Below are 17,498 nucleotides of genomic sequence, written 5' to 3'. Positions count from 1 at the left end.
AGGTGACAACGATGGTCAGAAAATTGGAAACCTAGTTGAAAAAAGTAATAAAGATTGGTAACCTAATTTATGATATTGGGTCACCCCTGGTGAGTTGGGATCCCCCTGGTGAGTTGAGATTGGCTGATTATAGTAGGACTGAGATGTTAAAAAATAGGTTCCTAATTTTTGAACTATCGTTTTTCTCGCAAAATGATAATTATCATAAGGTCGTATTAAGATATATATATATTTTGCTACTAATAGTAGCCCAGTCCAACTCTCTCTCTCTCTATATATATAGAACTAGGCTGGAATACTATTAATAGTACAAAGCTATTGGTGCTATTGATTTTTTAGCCCTTGGATTGATAAATGGGTGGTTAGGATGATGTGGGTCCCGTAATGTTGAGTGAGTGGTTAGTTAAATAGTATAATCTGACGGGTATCAAAGGGTTAAATTTAATGGTGAAAAACTCGATAGCACCAAATCCTTGGTGCTATCGATAGTACCCCAGCCGGACTATATATATAAATTAGTGTACGAGAGAGAGTGAGAGAGAGTGTATGAGAGAGAGAGTGAGAAAGAGTGAGAGAGAGCGGGAGAGAGAGTGTACGACAGAGAAAGTGAGAGTGAGTGGGAGAGAATAAATTAAAATGGGAATTAATGTATACTTTTATCAGGAAGACAAAAAATAAGACTAATAAAAAAAAATTCGAAATCAAAATAGTTATTTTTTACACTGTAAAATAATTCAACTATCAAATATTTTATTATTATATAAATTAATTTATAAAAAGTTATTTGGGGAGTAAAGTGGAAAATATGCAAAGTTGATGGATTAGGGATCAAAATAAAAAAGAGTGAAAAAATTAGAGCCCAATGTGCAATTAATTTTTTAAAAATTGATGTGAACCCCACTAAATAAATTAATGTACGAGAGAGAGTGAGAGAGAGTGTATGAGAGAGAGAGTGAGAGAGAGTGAGAGAGAGCGGGAGAGAGAGTGCACGACAGATAAAGTGAGAGTGAGTGGGAGAGAATAAATTAAAATGGGAATTAATGTATACTTTTATCAGAAAGACAAAAAATAAGACTAATCAAAAAAAAATTCGAAATCAAAATAGATATTTTTTACACTGTAAAATAATTCAACTATCAAATATTATATTATTGTATATATTAATTTATAAAAAGTTATTTGGGGAGTAAAGTGGAAAATATGCAAAGTTGATGGATTAGGGATCAAAATAAAAAAGAGTGAAAAAATTAGGGCCCAATGTGCAATTAATTTTTTAAAAATTGATGTGGACCCCACTAAATAAATTAGTGTACAAGAGAGAGTGAGAGAGAGTGTATGAGAGAGAGAGTGAGAGAAAGTGAGAGAGAGCGGGAGAGAGAGTGTACGACAGAGAAAGTGAGAGTGAGTGGGAGAGAATAAATTAAAATAGGAATTAATGTATACTTTTATCAGAAAGGCAAAAAATAAGACTAATCAAAAAAAAATTCGAAATCAAAATAGTCATTTTTTACACTGTAAAATAATTCAACTATCAAATATTATATTATTATATTAATTAATTTATAAAAAGTTATTTGGGGAGTAAAGTGGAAAATATGCAAAGTTGATGGATTAGGGATCAAAATAAAAAAAGGTGAAAAAATTAGGGCCCAATGTGCAATTAATTTTTTAAAAATTGATGTGCACCCCACTAAATAAATTACTGTACGGGAGAGAGTGAGAGAGTGTATGAGAGAGAGAGTGAGAGAGAGTGAGAGAGAGCGGGAGAGAGAGTGTACGACAGAGAAAGTGAGAGTGAGTGGGAGAGAATAAATTAAAATGGGAATTAATGTATACTTTTATCAGAAAGGCAAAAAATAAGACTAATCAAAAAAAAATTCGAAATCAAAATAGATATTTTTTACACTGTAAAATAATTCAACTATCAAATATTATATTATTATATAAATTAATTTATAAAAAGTTATTTGGGGTGTAAAGTGGAAAATATGCAAAGTTGATGGATTAGGGATCGAAATAAAAAAGAGTGAAAAAATTAGGGCCCAATGTGCAATTAATTTTTTAAAAATTGATGTGCACCCCACTAAATAAATTAGTGTACGAGAGAGACTGAGAGAGAGTGTATGAGAGAGAGAGTGAGAGAGAGTGAGAGAGAGCGGGAGGGACAGTGCACGACAGAGAAAGTGAGAGTGAGTGGGAGAGAATAAATTAAAATGGGAATTAATATATATTTTTATCAGAAAGATAAAAAATAAGACTAATCAAAAAGAAATTCGATATCAAAATAGATATTTTTTACACTGTAAAATAATTGAACTATCAAATATTACATTATTATATAAATTAATTTATAAAAAGTTATTTGGGGAGTAAAGTGGAAAATATGCAATGTTGATGGATTAGGGATCAAAATAAAAAAGAGTGAAAAAATTAGGGCCCAATGTGCAATTAATTTTTTAAAAATTGATGTGGACCCCACTAAATAAATTAGTGTGCGAGAGAGAGTGAGAGAGAGAGTATAAGAGAGTGAGAGAGAGTGAGAGAGAGCGGGAGAGAGAGTGTACGACAGAGAAAGTAAGAGTGAGTGGAAGAGAATAAATTAAAATGGGAATTAATGTATACTTTTATCAGAAAGACAAAAAATAAGACTAATCAAAAAAAAATTCGAAATCAAAATAGTTATTTTTTACACTGTAAAATAATTCAACTATCAAATATTATATTATTATATAAATTAATTTATAAAAAGTTATTTGGGGAGTAAAGTAAAAAATATGCAAAGTTGATGGATTATGGATCAAAATAAAAAAGAGTGAAAAAATTAGGGCCGAATGTTCAATTAATTTTTTAAAAATTGATGTGGACCCTACTAAATAAATTAGTGTATGAGAGAGAGTGAGAGAGAGTGAGAGAGAGAGAGAGAGAGAGACAGACAGACAGACAGAGCGCGTGAGAGAGTGAGCGAGAGAGTTTATGATAGAGAGAGTTTGAGAGAGTAGGTGAGAATAAATTAAAATGAAAATTAATGTATATTTTTATCAGGAGTATAAAAAATATGACTAATCAAAAGGAATTCGAAATCAAAATAGATATTTTTTACACTGTAAAATAATTCAACTATCAAATATTATATTATTATATAAAATAATTGATAAAAAATTATTTGGGGAGTAAAATAAAAAATATGCAAAGTTGGTAGATTAGGGATCAAAATAAAAAAGAGTGAAAAAATTAGGGCCAATGTGCAATTAATTTTTTTAAAATTGATGTGGACCTCACTAAATAAATTAGTGTACGAGAGAGAGTGAAAGAGAGAGTGTATGAGAGAGTGAGAGAGAGTGAGAGAGAGTGAGAGAGAGTGTCACTCTCCGGATTACACGTTCCCCGGGAACGCCGACAAATCCGCCGTATACAAAAGAGATTCCCCTGTATACGAAGCGACAGCTATATCTGTAAACATACAATACTACAAACAGTAGTGTAGAGCTGCTCTAGTAAACAAAAGCTAAACAAACTGAGCTTCATATACATAGTTAAAAAATTAAATACAGAGTTACTCGCACTGGCGAGTTAAGTACTATGTACATAAGCTCGAAATAAAACAACTACCTGCAGTAGGGTGCCTCTAGCTCTGCTCGGCGGGTAGGGCTCTAACTCGCGACGCCCTTGCCTCGATCCTGATCCGCGGAAGGCGCAGCAGCCGAAACCTGTGGCTCTGCAAAACAGGGGTAACAACTGGGCGTGAGAACTACTGTAAAAACAAGTAGTCCTCAGTGGGTGCCGCCCAAAACAACATCGGTCCATCCACTAAGTCTACAGAAGGGAGCAATGGTAAAAGTAAAATGCCGGAATGAACTCTACAGCTACTAGTCACTACACCATCCTGTTCTATACTAACCCACTGTAGGAAATGTCAAGACTGACCCAATCCAATCGGGACTGTAAACATACCCGTCCCGGGGACTGTGAATACACCCGTCCCTGCCCAGTTGTGACTATCCAGCTACCTCCACACTAACTGGTCCGTGGAGAGTAAGTCCAACCGGCATGAGCGACACCAACGCGAAAGCACAAAGCTCGTCTCCGGAGTGGCACTCGTGGGCGCTACCCAACCGAGTATGCAGCGTATCTCTGTCGAGCTCAAACAGGCTTTGAAAAGCCAAAGTCAAGTAACCGACTCTAACTGGTCTAACAACCAACCGTTCACGTGCCCTCGGCACAATCTGTCGCCAAAAAGGCGATCCGGGTCTACCGTCAACCTGACGGCACCCAACAGTTCGGAACAGCCCAAACGACCCTGTAAAAATTCACTCGGCGTATCAACACGAGTGTAAATGTATGCTAAACTACTTGGAGTACTCGTCTCGAGGATACTGCGATAGTATAATTTTATAACGGCTCCTAGAGCTAAATCAGGCAGTTTAAACAAGTGACAGGTCCAAATCGCAGGTTTTCTCCTAATTCCAATACCAAGTCCAACATGTATAAACTACTCAATTTATTACCACATGCTCCAAATTGAGATTTGCAATCTATAATATAATCCATGAATTCGAGTTAGAATAGATTATACCAAAAATCGAAATTTATACATGTCGACGATTAGAACTTAGAAGTCAAAACCGATGTAACCCACCTCAAAGCTAATCCCTGGCAGCACGGAACTCCCTCGGCTGCGGCACAACCTACTGGATCGACTGAAAATGTCCGAGTCTCGAAATCAGCTATCTCCAAGCTATCAACATCGAAAATCAACAATTCAGTCCAAATACACAGTAGTAGAGAAGAGAAGGGTTTCGACCAAGCTAACCTTCACCAAAATCCACAAGTAAGGGCTTCGTGGATTCCTCTCGCAGTTCCGAATCCAACAAATCAAGTCTCGTCGCAATCCGATGCCCCTACGTCGAGTACGAGCTGAAATACTAACGGTCGACGGCGAATTTCAGCAAAACAGCATCCTGGAGCTCGAAGAAGTAAAAACTAGCCAAAACGAAGGAAGTGCTAGATAACCAACCTCGACCGCAACTAGCACTGGTGCGACGTCACAAACGGCAAAAATCCGCACTCGCTCGTCCTCCTTGCGATGCAACGCCGGCAACTGTATCCTCGAACGGCTCCGCGGCGCGACGTCGGCGACGAAAGCTCCAACCGAGCCCTTCCTTTCCTTCAACCGGATGAGAGTGAGAGAGAGATGAAGATGGAGCAAAATGGCTCATCTCTCTCTCTACGCAAAGCTATATAGAGAGAAAGAGAGTTGGTGATACAAACGAGGGATAAAATTACCCAATTAGCCCTCTACCTACCCTTTTGTACCGGTACACGGGCTACTGTACCGGTACAAGAGCCAACCCGAGAGCAACTTGTGCGTAGCCTTGCTGGTTGTATCGGTACAGCCACGCTGGTTGTACCGGTACAGCAAGTCGAGAAATCTGCTGTTTTGCAGATTTCTTCGCTATAAGCTGCCCTCGCGTCGCACGGAGTCCGTTTTGCGTCTATTTGATACCAACGCGACTCGGACTTGTCCCGACACTCTCCAGAGCTGCCGACAAGCCACCACAGCTGTACACCAGGGACCTCACATCCTCCCCCTTTACAAAAAGTTTCGTCCCCGAAACTTAAACGTACCTCAGCTCAGGTATTAAACAGATAGGGATAGGCCTCCCTCTGTTTGAACAGGTACTTAAGACTTTTGTGATCGGTGAAGACCTCGCAGTGCTCGCCGTACAAATAATGCCGCCAGAGCTTCAAAGCAAAAACCACCGCGGCAAGCTCCAAGTCATGCGTGGGGTAATTCTTCTCATAATCCTTTAACTGCCGTGAAGCATAAGCAATCACCCTACAATGCTGCATCAGCACGCAACCAAGTCCACTGTGCGATGCATCACTGTAGATCACGAATCCATCCCCCATCACCGGAAGGGCAAGGATAGGAGCCGACGTCAACCTCAGTCTCAACTCGTCATAACTCCTCTGACAGTCGTCGCTCCAGACAAAACGAATCCCCTTCTGCGTCAAGCGTGTGAGGGGTGTGGAATGCTTCTCAAAGCCTTCCACAAACCGACGGTAATATCCTGCCAGTCCCAGGAAGCTCCGTACCTCAGTCACCGTCGTCGGTCTAGGCCAATCTCGAATCGCCTCAATCTTCTTCGGGTCCACTGCTACGCCCTCAGCTGAAATCACGTGGCCCAAGAAAGCAACCTCCCGTAGCCAGAACTCGCACTTCTTTAACTTGGCATACAACTTCTTCTCGCGCAGAAGCTGTAGCACAATCCTCAAGTGCTCCTCATGCTCAGCATCACTCCGGGAGTAAATCAGGATATCGTCGATGAAGACTACCACAAACCTATCCAAGAACGGCTTGAACACTCTGTTCATCAAATCCATGAATGCGGCAGGGGCATTCGTCAATCCAAAAGGCATCACCGTGAACTCATAATGCCCGTACCGAGTCCGAAAAGCCGTCTTGGGAACATCCTCGGCCCTCACCCTCAGCTGGTGGTAACATGACTGGAGATCAATCTTCGAGAAGACATAAGATCCCTGCAGCTGATCAAACAAATCATCAATGCGCGGCAAAGGATACTTATTCTTGATGGTCACTTTATTCAGCTCCCGGTAATCCACGCACAGCCTAAGTGAACCATCATTCTTCTTCACAAACAATATCGGCGCTCCCCAATGCGACACACTAGGCCTCACAAACCCTCTATCCATCAAATCCTGCAGCTGCGCCTTTAGCTCTCTCAGCTCTGCCGGCGCCATCCGATAAGGTACCTTCGAGATTGGTGGAGTTTCAGGAACTACATCAATCACAAACTCAATCTCCCTCTCCGGCGGCAACGACGTCAACTCAGGGGAAAAATACATCTGGAAACTCGCGGACTACAGGGATATCCTCGAGTTCTGGCGCCGCCGTAGGTATCTCCACAACTGTCGCTAAGAAAGCGATACACCCGCTACTCAGCATCTGTTGAGCCCTCGCCGAAGATATCCAAGTGGCAAACAACGTACTCCTGCAGCCTCTGAAAGTGAACTCCTCCTGGCCTGGCTTGCGGAACGTCACCGTCCTCGCTCCACAGTCGATCGTAGCATAGTACAGCGCCAGCCAATCCATACCGAGCACGACGTCGAAGTCCTGCAGCTGCCCTACCACCAACAGGTCTGCGGGCATAATCCACAAGTCTAGCTGCACTGGACACGACCAACAACACTCCACAACCTGCAAAACATGGTCTGAGATCTGCACCTCTCGTGCCTGAGATAACGCTCCTAACTCTAGACCATGTAACTGTGCAAATGCTCGGCTAACAAAGGAATGCGATACACCGGTATAAAAAAGAGTGCGAACTCTAATGCCAGAAATCAAAGTGATACCTGCTACCACTCGGTCGGCTGCTGTAGAGTCCTCCACCTGAGCTGCGTAGACCCTGCCACTCGGAGCCTGCTGTTGCCGCTCACTTGACCGCGGCACAGACGATCTGTCCTCCTGGCGGTAACTCGATACTGCTCCGTAAGACTGCTGTGGTGCTGGTGGTGCTGAGGCTGATGATGGTGTTGGAGATGCTGCTCCGGGACAAGCTGCCCTCATGTGTCCCGGCTGACCACATCCGTAGCACCTGCCCTCTCTCTGCTCGCACTGCCGGGGCCAGTGTGGTCCCCCGCAGATCACACACTGTGGCGTCCTCTGAGTCTGCCCCTACTGACGGGATCCCCTGGTACGCTGACGTCCCGAAGGCCCACGACCCTGATAGATTTAGAAGTGACAGATATATTAGTAATAATAATTGGGCTTAAATATTTTGGATCGATAGTGTAGACCTAACAAATTATTATTGTTAATGGATCCGACGTTTCAAAAACTTTTGGAGCTACAACTGTGACCTCATTTCTCTGTTTTTTCCTTTTTGCTAGTGGAAAATTTGGACACGTGGAAGAAAATGTAACATATATTCTACTTGGTAGAGAAATTAATTTTGTCACATTTGAATTATTGTAGTTTAGTGAGGTTGTTCATTGACTTGTCTTTGTATAACGATTTAGATATTTTGCGTTTGTATAACGATTTAGATATTTGCGTTACGTGTGGTAAGAAAGTACGATAAAAATATATTTTATTTATTTCTATACGTAATATTGCGTTCCGCATATCGCAATAAGTCGGTTACGATATATTTCTATTGTCCCACCGGAAAATGTAAAAATATATTCCTGTATGTCTTTACCCTAACTTTATTTTATCTAATAATGCCAATGGACCCGAATACCAAAAGAAGCCTTAATTAGTTTACTTAAAAATGACACGAACTGATATACTTATCATATAGAATAGTACGCTCGAAATATTTATGAATCAACTCGTAAATATTTAGGTGCAATTTTGGATGAGCACGAACATGATGCTGATTGTTGCTCTTTATTGTGCACAATGACTGCTTTTGTTTTAACCGAAAGTGAAGAGGGGCGAAGTAGTTTTGGTTGTCAATGTCCATTTTTGTTGTTTGGTTCATTGCACCATTATCTTTGTTCGAAACTCAAATTTCTCAAAAATATATGGTATAATTGACTTTGGTCTACACTGGGCAAAAAGTGAATTTCGAAAATATATATATATATATATATATATATATGTAATACTATATAGAATTATGTTACTATACTATCAATAGTACTAAGTCCTTGTACTATTGAGTTTTCGGCCGTGATGAAAGGATGTGCGCGTTAGGGATGATAGTGGTCACGTAGGGGTTGAGTGGGTGGTTGGTTTAATAGTATAATTAACGGGTAGAAATGATCAAAGGGTAGATCTAACGGTAGAAACTCAATAGTACCAAGGGCTTGGTACTATCGATTTGTATAGTAGTCGGCTCTATATATATATATATATATAATATATATATTATATATATATATATATATATATATATATATAGAGTTTTGCTAGAATACTATCGGTAGTAAACCGCTACCGATTTGTTTTCGATAATAGAGCCTTCCAAATTGATGATCGGCATCGCTGTAAACATGATCTAAACTATTTTAAACTATCTGGAAATCAAATTTCACACATTTTCGATATTGTTCTCTTGTCCATCAAGTGAACAGAAAAATGAATGGCTGGAAATGAATATCCTTCAAAAAGTGATGATACAATTTTTATATTTGAGATCTAGAGTCTAGATCTTATTTTAAATAGTTTAAAAAAATTTTTAACAAAACTTTAGTTGATTTGAACTCTTTTATACCGTTAAACGAGCAAACGCACTATATCGGCCATTAAAATTATAGATTTTGTGACCCTTTGATCGTTCAGTTAGTGATGCCAAAAAATCATGAAATTTGATTTTTAGATAATTTAAATGGTTTAGATCATGTTCAACAGTGCCGATCGTTGATTTGAAAGCTCTATCATCAAAAACAAATCGGTAGTAAACCGAGTAGTTTACTACCGATAGTAGCCCAGTCAAACTATATATATATATAGGGTCCGGCTACTATACTATTATGAGTACGATCACCCTCGTACTCATAAGTTGTTTTCGATGATAGAGCTTCCGAATCGACGATCCACACCATTAAACGTTATTTACAGCATTTAAAACTTCTAGAAATCAAATTTTATAATTTTTCGATATCATTTACCTTACGATCAAGAGGTCACAAATTTAATAATTTTTAATGGCCGGTATGGAGTACTTGCTAGTTTAACGGTGTAAAAGAATCGGAATTTGTTGAATTTTTGATAGAAAATTCTATTCACTATCTAGATAAAGATCAATAACTCCGATCTTGAATTGAATGATCGGATCATCCTTTTTTAGGACGTCGTTCGATTTTGACCGTTCATTTTATGCCCGCTTGATGGACTTTATTATGAGTTCGAAAAGTTACGAAATTTATTTTCTAGAAGTTTCAAATACTTTAGATCATATTTAACGGAATGGATCGTCGGTTCGGAAGCTCCAGCATCGAAAACAACTTATGAGTACAAGGGCTCCAATACTCATAATAGTATAGTAGCCATGGCCTATATATATATAGAAAGAGAGAGAGAGAGAGAGAGAGAGAGAGAGAGAGAGAGCTAGTCTCCTATACTATCTATAGTACTGGGGCTCTGATACTATAGTCTCGTTTTCGACCTTAGGGTGTTCAAATCAATGATCCACATCATTAAAACTGATTTAGGGTATTTAAAGTTTTTAGAAATAAAATTTTATATTTTTTTGACATAGTTTACTTTATGATCAAACAATTTCAAAATTATCAATTTTTAATGGCCTCTATGGCGAGTTTGAAGTTTAACGGTGTAGAAGAATCTAAATTTCTTCAAATTTTACTAGAAAATACTTTAAACTATCTAGATTAAGGTTAACATTCTTGATCTTGAATTTAAAAGTCCTATGCTCAAATTTTAAAGATTATTCAATTTTCACCGTCCATTTTGACATAATTTATTTAGTAAGTAAACGATGTCGAAAAAAACTAAACTTTTATTTCTAAGAATTTCATATACCCTAGATCATATTTAACGGTGTGGATCATTAATTTGAACACCCTAAGATTGAAAACAAGACTATAGTACCGGAGCTCCGGTACTATAGATAGTATAGTAGCCTAATTATATATAGTGTAAGGCTACTATGCTTTTGGAAGTACGGAGCCTTCCGTGCTTCCAGGTCGTTTTCGATGTTGCGACTTTCGAATTGTCGATCGGCTCCGTTAAACTTGATCTAGAGTATTTGAAGTATCTAGAAAATAAATTTTATGATTTTTCGATATCATTTGCCTAGTAATCGAAGGGGCTCAAAATCAATAATTTTAATGGCCGTAGTGAGCCGTTTGCAAGTTTAACGGTGTAGAAATATCCAAATCACGTGAAATTTTGATAGAAAATTCTTTATACTATATAAAACAAGATCAATATCTTTAATCTAAAATTTTAATGTCATATTATCACGTTTTGTAAGATTTTTATTTTCAGCCGTTGATTTTGAGCCCCTTCGTTCACTAGGCAAATAATATCGAAAAATCATATAATTTATTTTCTAGCTACTTCAAATACTCTAGATCAAGTTTAACGGAGCCGATCGACGATTCGAAAGTCGCAACATTAAAAATGACCTGAAAGCACGGAAGACTTTGTGCTTCCGGAAGCATAGTAGCCTCACTCTCTCTCTCTCTATATATATAGTTGAGCTGGAATACCAGCCTAGCTCAACTATATATATATATATAGAACTAGGCTGGAATACTATCAATAGCATCAAGCTATTGGTGCTATTAATTTTTTAGCTCTTGGATTGAGAAATGGGCGGTTAGGATAATGTGGGCCCNTATATGAATAATCTCTCAAACCTCTATTTTTACTATATTTAATTCACTTCCTGTGAAATAAATGATAAAAACTGGGGGAACTTTAATTCTACAGCTATACAAATAAGTAGCAGAAAAGAAAAAAATTTCACCTAAAGTTTAGTTTAGTTTACCCAAAAGTCTATTTCAACTTAAACTTTATCTTTGGTGAAACAAAAAAGCCTTAACGGCTCGAATAAGATGCTTATTTATAACTCAGTACTAAGGCCAATTAGTTGGATGTAGTTATAAACACAGTGTAATTAAAAATATGCAGCTGAAAGTGCAGCAATTGCTATACCTTGTTTGTTCGGTCCTGTACAGATGCAACTGTTGCAGATGTAATATTTCCTTTTTTTGATAACCTGAAGCTAGCAATCACCTTTGAGAATACTATCAACTTTCAGACAGAGCGGTGATTCGATCCCTCACCAACTGTTGTAGTTGAAACTATATTCAATTTGGGTGTAGTTCTAATTGCAGTATTTAGGTCTCTTTGTGCAGTTCTAACTACATCAATTGGACTTTTTAGATATGTTTTGAATTCTAAAACTGCAAGATTTCTAAACCTATTCGTTACAGTTTTCCTATTAAGTACTGTTTAGATTATGACTAATATACTAAGATTATTCCTAGTCTCAATAGATTTTTATTTCTAAGTGTATTAGGACTTAACCATTATTATAAATATACCATTTTATTTTGTAAATTTAATGTAGCAGATGAGAGAAGGTACGAGTATTTTTTAGGCTAAGGTTTGTGATAGAAGCATATACGAGTATTTTTTAGACTAGGTTTTGTGAGAGAAATATATTTTGTACACAATTTTGATTATATATAACAAAAATCTTCACTCTATTTTCGCCCATGAACATAGGACGAACTCTGTCTTTTCTGCTTTTATTACAATAAACTGGTATCAGAGCAAATCTAGTATCATGATAAATCGCTGATTCATAATAACCTTACTCAAATTGCATTGAACCAAACAGAAAAATTCAAATCTGTATATAATTACAACTTTACGCAACTAAACAATCCCTAATAAGAAGTAGGACGCAGCTGCGTAGACAAAGAGCATATATATATATATATATATATATATATATATATATATATAATAACTAGAGATTGTAGATTCAAGTCTCGGCGACTTGTCACTTGGTTTGGTCATTAATTCGCGATCTCTTTCAGTCTTCTTTCAAACCTTTTACTACTTTTTTTATTTTAGAATTCACAAATAATTAAAATTGAACTGTGAATCTTTAATTTGTTAATGTGCCTCTTATATTAATTACTAACCCCTCGTCAGCCTATAAAAACCAAGCTATGCATACATGGATACAGTTATACTACAGTTGTGAGTTAATTTATTACGAATTCTAGCGTTTCGTCAGAATTCGTAGCTGTAGGGTTCTTACGTGCGGGGTTTAAAAGAAGCAATGGAAGGGTTGTAGCTTCTAAATGCCCTTAGAACTAGGCAATAACAGCTATGTAGCAAGTGATTCCAGTTAAACATACTATGCTGCTTCTGTAAATTACATAGTAAAATGTGTTTCCATTTATAATTGATCATTGTATCAAAAATTTGTCTCATTCAATAGCATCTTTTGATGCATCAGTATCTTGTTCAGCGTACTCTGTTATTTACTCGAGGTCATGTGGTTGTTGATCTGTGACGCCCTAATAGTCCGACATCGTGTTGGATGGGAATGGAGAATTGCATGTGGAAATATAAGAACTTAGTGCTAATGGGCTGACTGGTTAAATGTGGTATCGGAGTCGATTACCAGTCAAAAATGCGAGACAATTCTCACATCGCCCAATGATCTTGGACTACGTGTGTGTGTGATTGGACTTGGTGAGTACGAACGGTGGGAGTTTGAAATACCCCAATAATTCTAAATTGGGTGAGAAAGTAATTATGCATGGAATTTAAGAACTTAGTGCTAATGGGCTGGGTCATTAAATGATCCATAGGGAGTATAGAAAGATGACGTTCTTAAACTGTATACATATATGCTCTGCAAGTCATTTTTCCTGGTTATAGTTGTAATTACTTACCATTTAACTTATTGCTGTATCCAAATAGGCTTTTGTGCCATTTATCTTGCTTGTGTCCCATATGACGTCACATACCTATTGTTTTCAGAGGTTGAAGGAAGCAGAGAGGCAGCGGGTAGAGAAGTTGGAGAAGTTTGAGAAGAAAGCAGATATGCAACTAGAGAGGCAGTTAATCATGGCTTCCTGCTGGAGCCGCACTTTGCTCACTCTACAGGGAAAATTGAAGGGTACAGAGTGGGATCCTGAGAACTCTCATAGAATTGATTTTAGTGAATTTTGGAGACTTCTTAATTCGAATAATGTTCAGTTCATGGAATACTCAAACTTTGGCCAGACCATTTCTGGTATGTGCTCTCTCTTATTACATCACATGTATAAGAACTTATTAGTTGCTTCTATTTGAATTGCTGCCTCAGAGCATACTTTTATAATCCTCGTTTTGTAGTTTGACAAATATAAATGTGTGTGGGTAGCATTTGCAAATAGATAGGTGCTGAAAATATTAACGAAGCTCTCTGTTTGAGACTACAGTTGGAAGGTGCAAAATACGCAGAAATTTTATTTCGAGCAAGGCTGTTAGGGGACACATAGATTTCATTGATGCATCCCTAAAAGTTCTGTATTGCGACACTGACTTCCTATCTCTTCTGCAGTTATTTTACCATATTACAAAGATGGAGGAGAAAAAGAAAACAATCCCAATAGAGAAATAGTATTTCACCGTCATATTGTTGATAAAATGCCTATTGATGGATGGAATGATGTTTGGAGTAAGTTGCACGAACAACTGGTAAATGTTGATGTTATTAACGTGGATGCTGTGCCTGCTGAAGTCTACTCTACTATTGCAACTGCTGTTGTATGGTCAATGCGTTTTGCCCTTTCAGTTGGTATATACCTATTGATCGATAGCGTGACAAGGCCAATTTATGCCAAGCTGATTCCCTGTGACCTTGGAAAACCTGAAAAAAATGCAAGGCAGCCCCTCAAGCGTCGTGCTCTTGGATCCCTAGGTAAAAGCAGGTAATCTACAGAAGTATTTTTTATATCAGCTTGTTTATTTAGTTTCAGCACTTAATTCCTAGAATCATTTACCAGGGGCAAAAATTTTCACACTAGAAAATGTGTACTTTCATTAAACAGCTTATACTTATGTTCATGGCTGTCTAGACTTCATATTGAAGTGCACGTGAATTTGTGACTTATATGTTGCATGATTATAGTACGTAAACTATGGTTTTGAAATGCTAGAATGCATCTTTTTTCATTTACAAGAAAGTTGTAGGTTTGTAATTGTACATAAACTATCATTTTTCGTCACTTTGCCTCTGCCATGTATGTTCCTTATGCGACTAGGTTTGTGTATTTTGTGGGAAATGTATGAACTGCAACCGTTCTTGTCAATATCCAAGTTTGCACGAATCACCAGTGAAAAAAAAGGTCTGTAGGAATCGGCATTGTCAGTGTCCTTGCCTCTTTTTCAGTCAATATGAAGGGAGCAATCTGAAGGTCAGAATATTCATTATCTTTGCTGATTTTTTATCTCTTGTTTCCGAATGGTATATAAAACAGCTTAGCCAAATGTAGCATCTGTTCTAGCTGTCTGTTAATTCTGATGGAAAAAAAAAATTGGTTTGTTAATTTCTCTTAAGCTTTTGAAATTGGTTTGTCGTAGGGCGAAGTTCATATCTGCAGAAGAAACCACCGGCGTCACATTTGATGATTTTGCTGGCCAAGAGTACATAAAAAGAGAATTGCAAGAGATCGTGCGAATCCTTAAAAATGAGGATGAGTTTCAAGATAAGGGAATATACTGTCCAAAAGGAGTGCTTCTTCATGGACCGCCAGGAACTGGGAAAACTCTTCTTGCTAAAGCTATTGCGGGTGAAGCAGGACTTCCTTTCTTTGCTGCAAACGGTACTGATTTTGTTGAGGTGAGAATTAATCTTCTTTTTATCTAACAAGCAGTTTTGGGCATGATCTCTAACTAATCCAAATGGGGTCCATTGAAGAATTAGGAATAAGGAATAAGAAACTATCATTAGGCCCCAAAGAAAAAGCTCGGAGTTATGCGATCGACGCGTATTTGTCGTTTCGGTGAAAATTAAGGTGATTGATTAATCCATGGTTTAGAGTTTGGTTAAAGGAAGTTTGGCTTTGCGGGATGATCCATCCTATAAAACTAAGTTTTGGGCATGGAGATTGTATTTTGATCATTAGTGCTATGCAATGGATCAGGTCGGTTTCGGTGCGGGTTGAAATTAGGTATTAACACCTCTACAGGTCAAATCTGAAGCTGATCGACCCAACCCGACCCGATCCAACCCGTTTCAGACTAGGGTTTAGCCAACTCAAAATTAATGTTAGTCCTAGGTGACCTATTGGGTCATTTGAAATTCGGGTTGACGGGCCCTCCAGGAATGTCCATTTAACTTCGTAAATCTCATCCGAGGTGTCAAGTTAAATCCATCAATCCGTTGTAACCCAATCCAACCCGTTAAGCCGACACAACCCTACCCGTTGACTTGACCTAACTTGTGAGCCGGATCAATTTCGTCCAGAAATGGACTGAAAATCCAATTCGAAACCGACCCGAAATTTTTTTGGATTCATATCTTTCAACCCAAAACTAAACCCGCCTTTATCCGAAGCCGACCCAAACCGGATTAGGTCGGGTTGATCCAATGGGTTTGGATGAAGATACAGGATAATAAGCACATAAAATTTTACGAGTATGGGTAAAAAATGTACAAAACTTACCTGAACTTCGAATAATTTTGAGTTGGCTACTTAATCTTTTAAATTTTGGATTTTACTGTCAAACATTTTAATTTGTTTGATTTGAATCAATCAACGGTATTTTGACTTTAAAATTTAAATGCATAATTTATTTTTACAAATTTACTTAGTATACTTCATACAATTCTCACAACTTAGATTATTAAAATAAGTGATTAGTTTAAATTTTGAAGTCAAAGTACCGTTGACTGGCTTGAATGATTGAATAGTAAAATCAAAATTGTAAAAGATTGAGTTGCAGATTCAAAACCGTCCATAGTTTAGATAAGTTCTATATATTTATACCTATATTATGTGTGACAATTTTTTGTCACAAGTTGGTGATGCTCATGAGGTAAAGAGAATGGGATCAAATATGAGAGTTGTAGGAATTTGTATATAAGTGTAGAGAATGTTGGGTCCATAAGCCTTGATGGGATTAAGGCCAACATATTCGTCCCGACCCGGCCCGACCTGACCCGATTTGACCTGACTTACTAGTCTGGTTTGTGTGGCCCAACATTTTGATGGGTTGGCCCAAACATAACCTGGTTTGTATGGCCCATATTTTTGTTTTGAGATAATTGCATACCGCTTCGCTCGAAGATATTAAATTTGTTCTTCCAAAAATCCTTCTGTATGCAAATATATTCTTTTGTTATGAAAATGTGGATTATGTGGATAACCATGAATTAAAAAAGTTAACCACTGTTTGGAAAGAGGCATAATGACCTTTTTACTTCTTATGTGTACAACTCGTATCTTTCTTTCCACCTCTTTGCTCGTGGTGGCGGTGAGGCCTACAGCGGCGACGGCGTCAGAGGTGAGACCCTTGGTCGCAGCGTCTTATGTTGCGCGGTCCGTGGCGAAGACGAAAGGAGAGAGAGGAAGAAGATAGCTTTTGTTATGGACAAATTTATAAAGATAAAGTGGTTATTTCACGCACCCCACCATTAAAAAATTAACGGTGGATCAAACAACAGAAACAAATATAAATGTATCAGAACTTTTGGAGGAATATATTTGCAAACCATAAAATTTTCAGAGAAATAAATCTGATTACTTAAGTTTTGTATGGATTTATCTGCTATTTTTATATGGATAAATTTATAAGAGTGAAGTGGTCATTTCACGTTTGACACTTTTGCAGGGAGTCGTGTGAAATTAACTCCTTTTTTTGGTAATTAGAATTTCAATTTCAATTGAAGATAGTTATATTTTGTTAGTAATTAATGACTAATCGCTAATAAAGTCTTTAATTTATTGTACCTTTCATAATTGACTAAATGCTGATTCACCTTTTTAGT

The 17,498-nt window shown here is 37.7% G+C and overlaps 1 protein-coding gene across 2 annotated transcripts; it reads left to right on the top strand.

Moving 5' to 3' along the window:
- LOC109726804 (probable inactive ATP-dependent zinc metalloprotease FTSHI 4, chloroplastic) lies at positions 13,460-17,262 on the top strand. Of its 2 annotated transcripts, none has more exons than XM_020256594.1 (4): positions 13,460-13,757; positions 14,067-14,436; positions 15,089-15,347; positions 16,998-17,262. In XM_020256594.1, exons 1-4 carry the CDS (start codon positions 13,475-13,477, stop codon positions 17,016-17,018), a joined length of 933 nt encoding a protein of 310 aa, XP_020112183.1. In that variant the 5' UTR covers positions 13,460-13,474; the 3' UTR covers positions 17,019-17,262. The 2 variants fall into 2 exon arrangements, with proteins under 2 accessions (XP_020112183.1, XP_020112182.1); XM_020256593.1 differs by having other exon boundaries at positions 16,990-17,262.

Source organism: Ananas comosus, linkage group 21, assembly GCF_001540865.1.
Source record: "Ananas comosus cultivar F153 linkage group 21, ASM154086v1, whole genome shotgun sequence".
NCBI classification, from domain to species: domain Eukaryota; kingdom Viridiplantae; phylum Streptophyta; class Magnoliopsida; order Poales; family Bromeliaceae; genus Ananas; species Ananas comosus.
The sequence above is the reverse complement of the archived record's forward strand: the minus strand, read 5'-3'. Positions and strand labels throughout refer to the sequence as shown.

Coding starts and splice junctions, on each gene's coding strand:
- LOC109726804 (XM_020256593.1), top strand. CDS start 13,475: ATGACGTCACATACCTATTGTTTTCAGAGGTTGAAGGAAGCAGAGAGG. Junction 13,758..14,066: donor CTTTGGCCAGACCATTTCTG/GTATGTGCTCTC, acceptor TCTCTTCTGCAG/TTATTTTACCATATTACAAA. Junction 14,437..15,088: donor GGATCCCTAGGTAAAAGCAG/GTAATCTACAGA, acceptor GGTTTGTCGTAG/GGCGAAGTTCATATCTGCAG.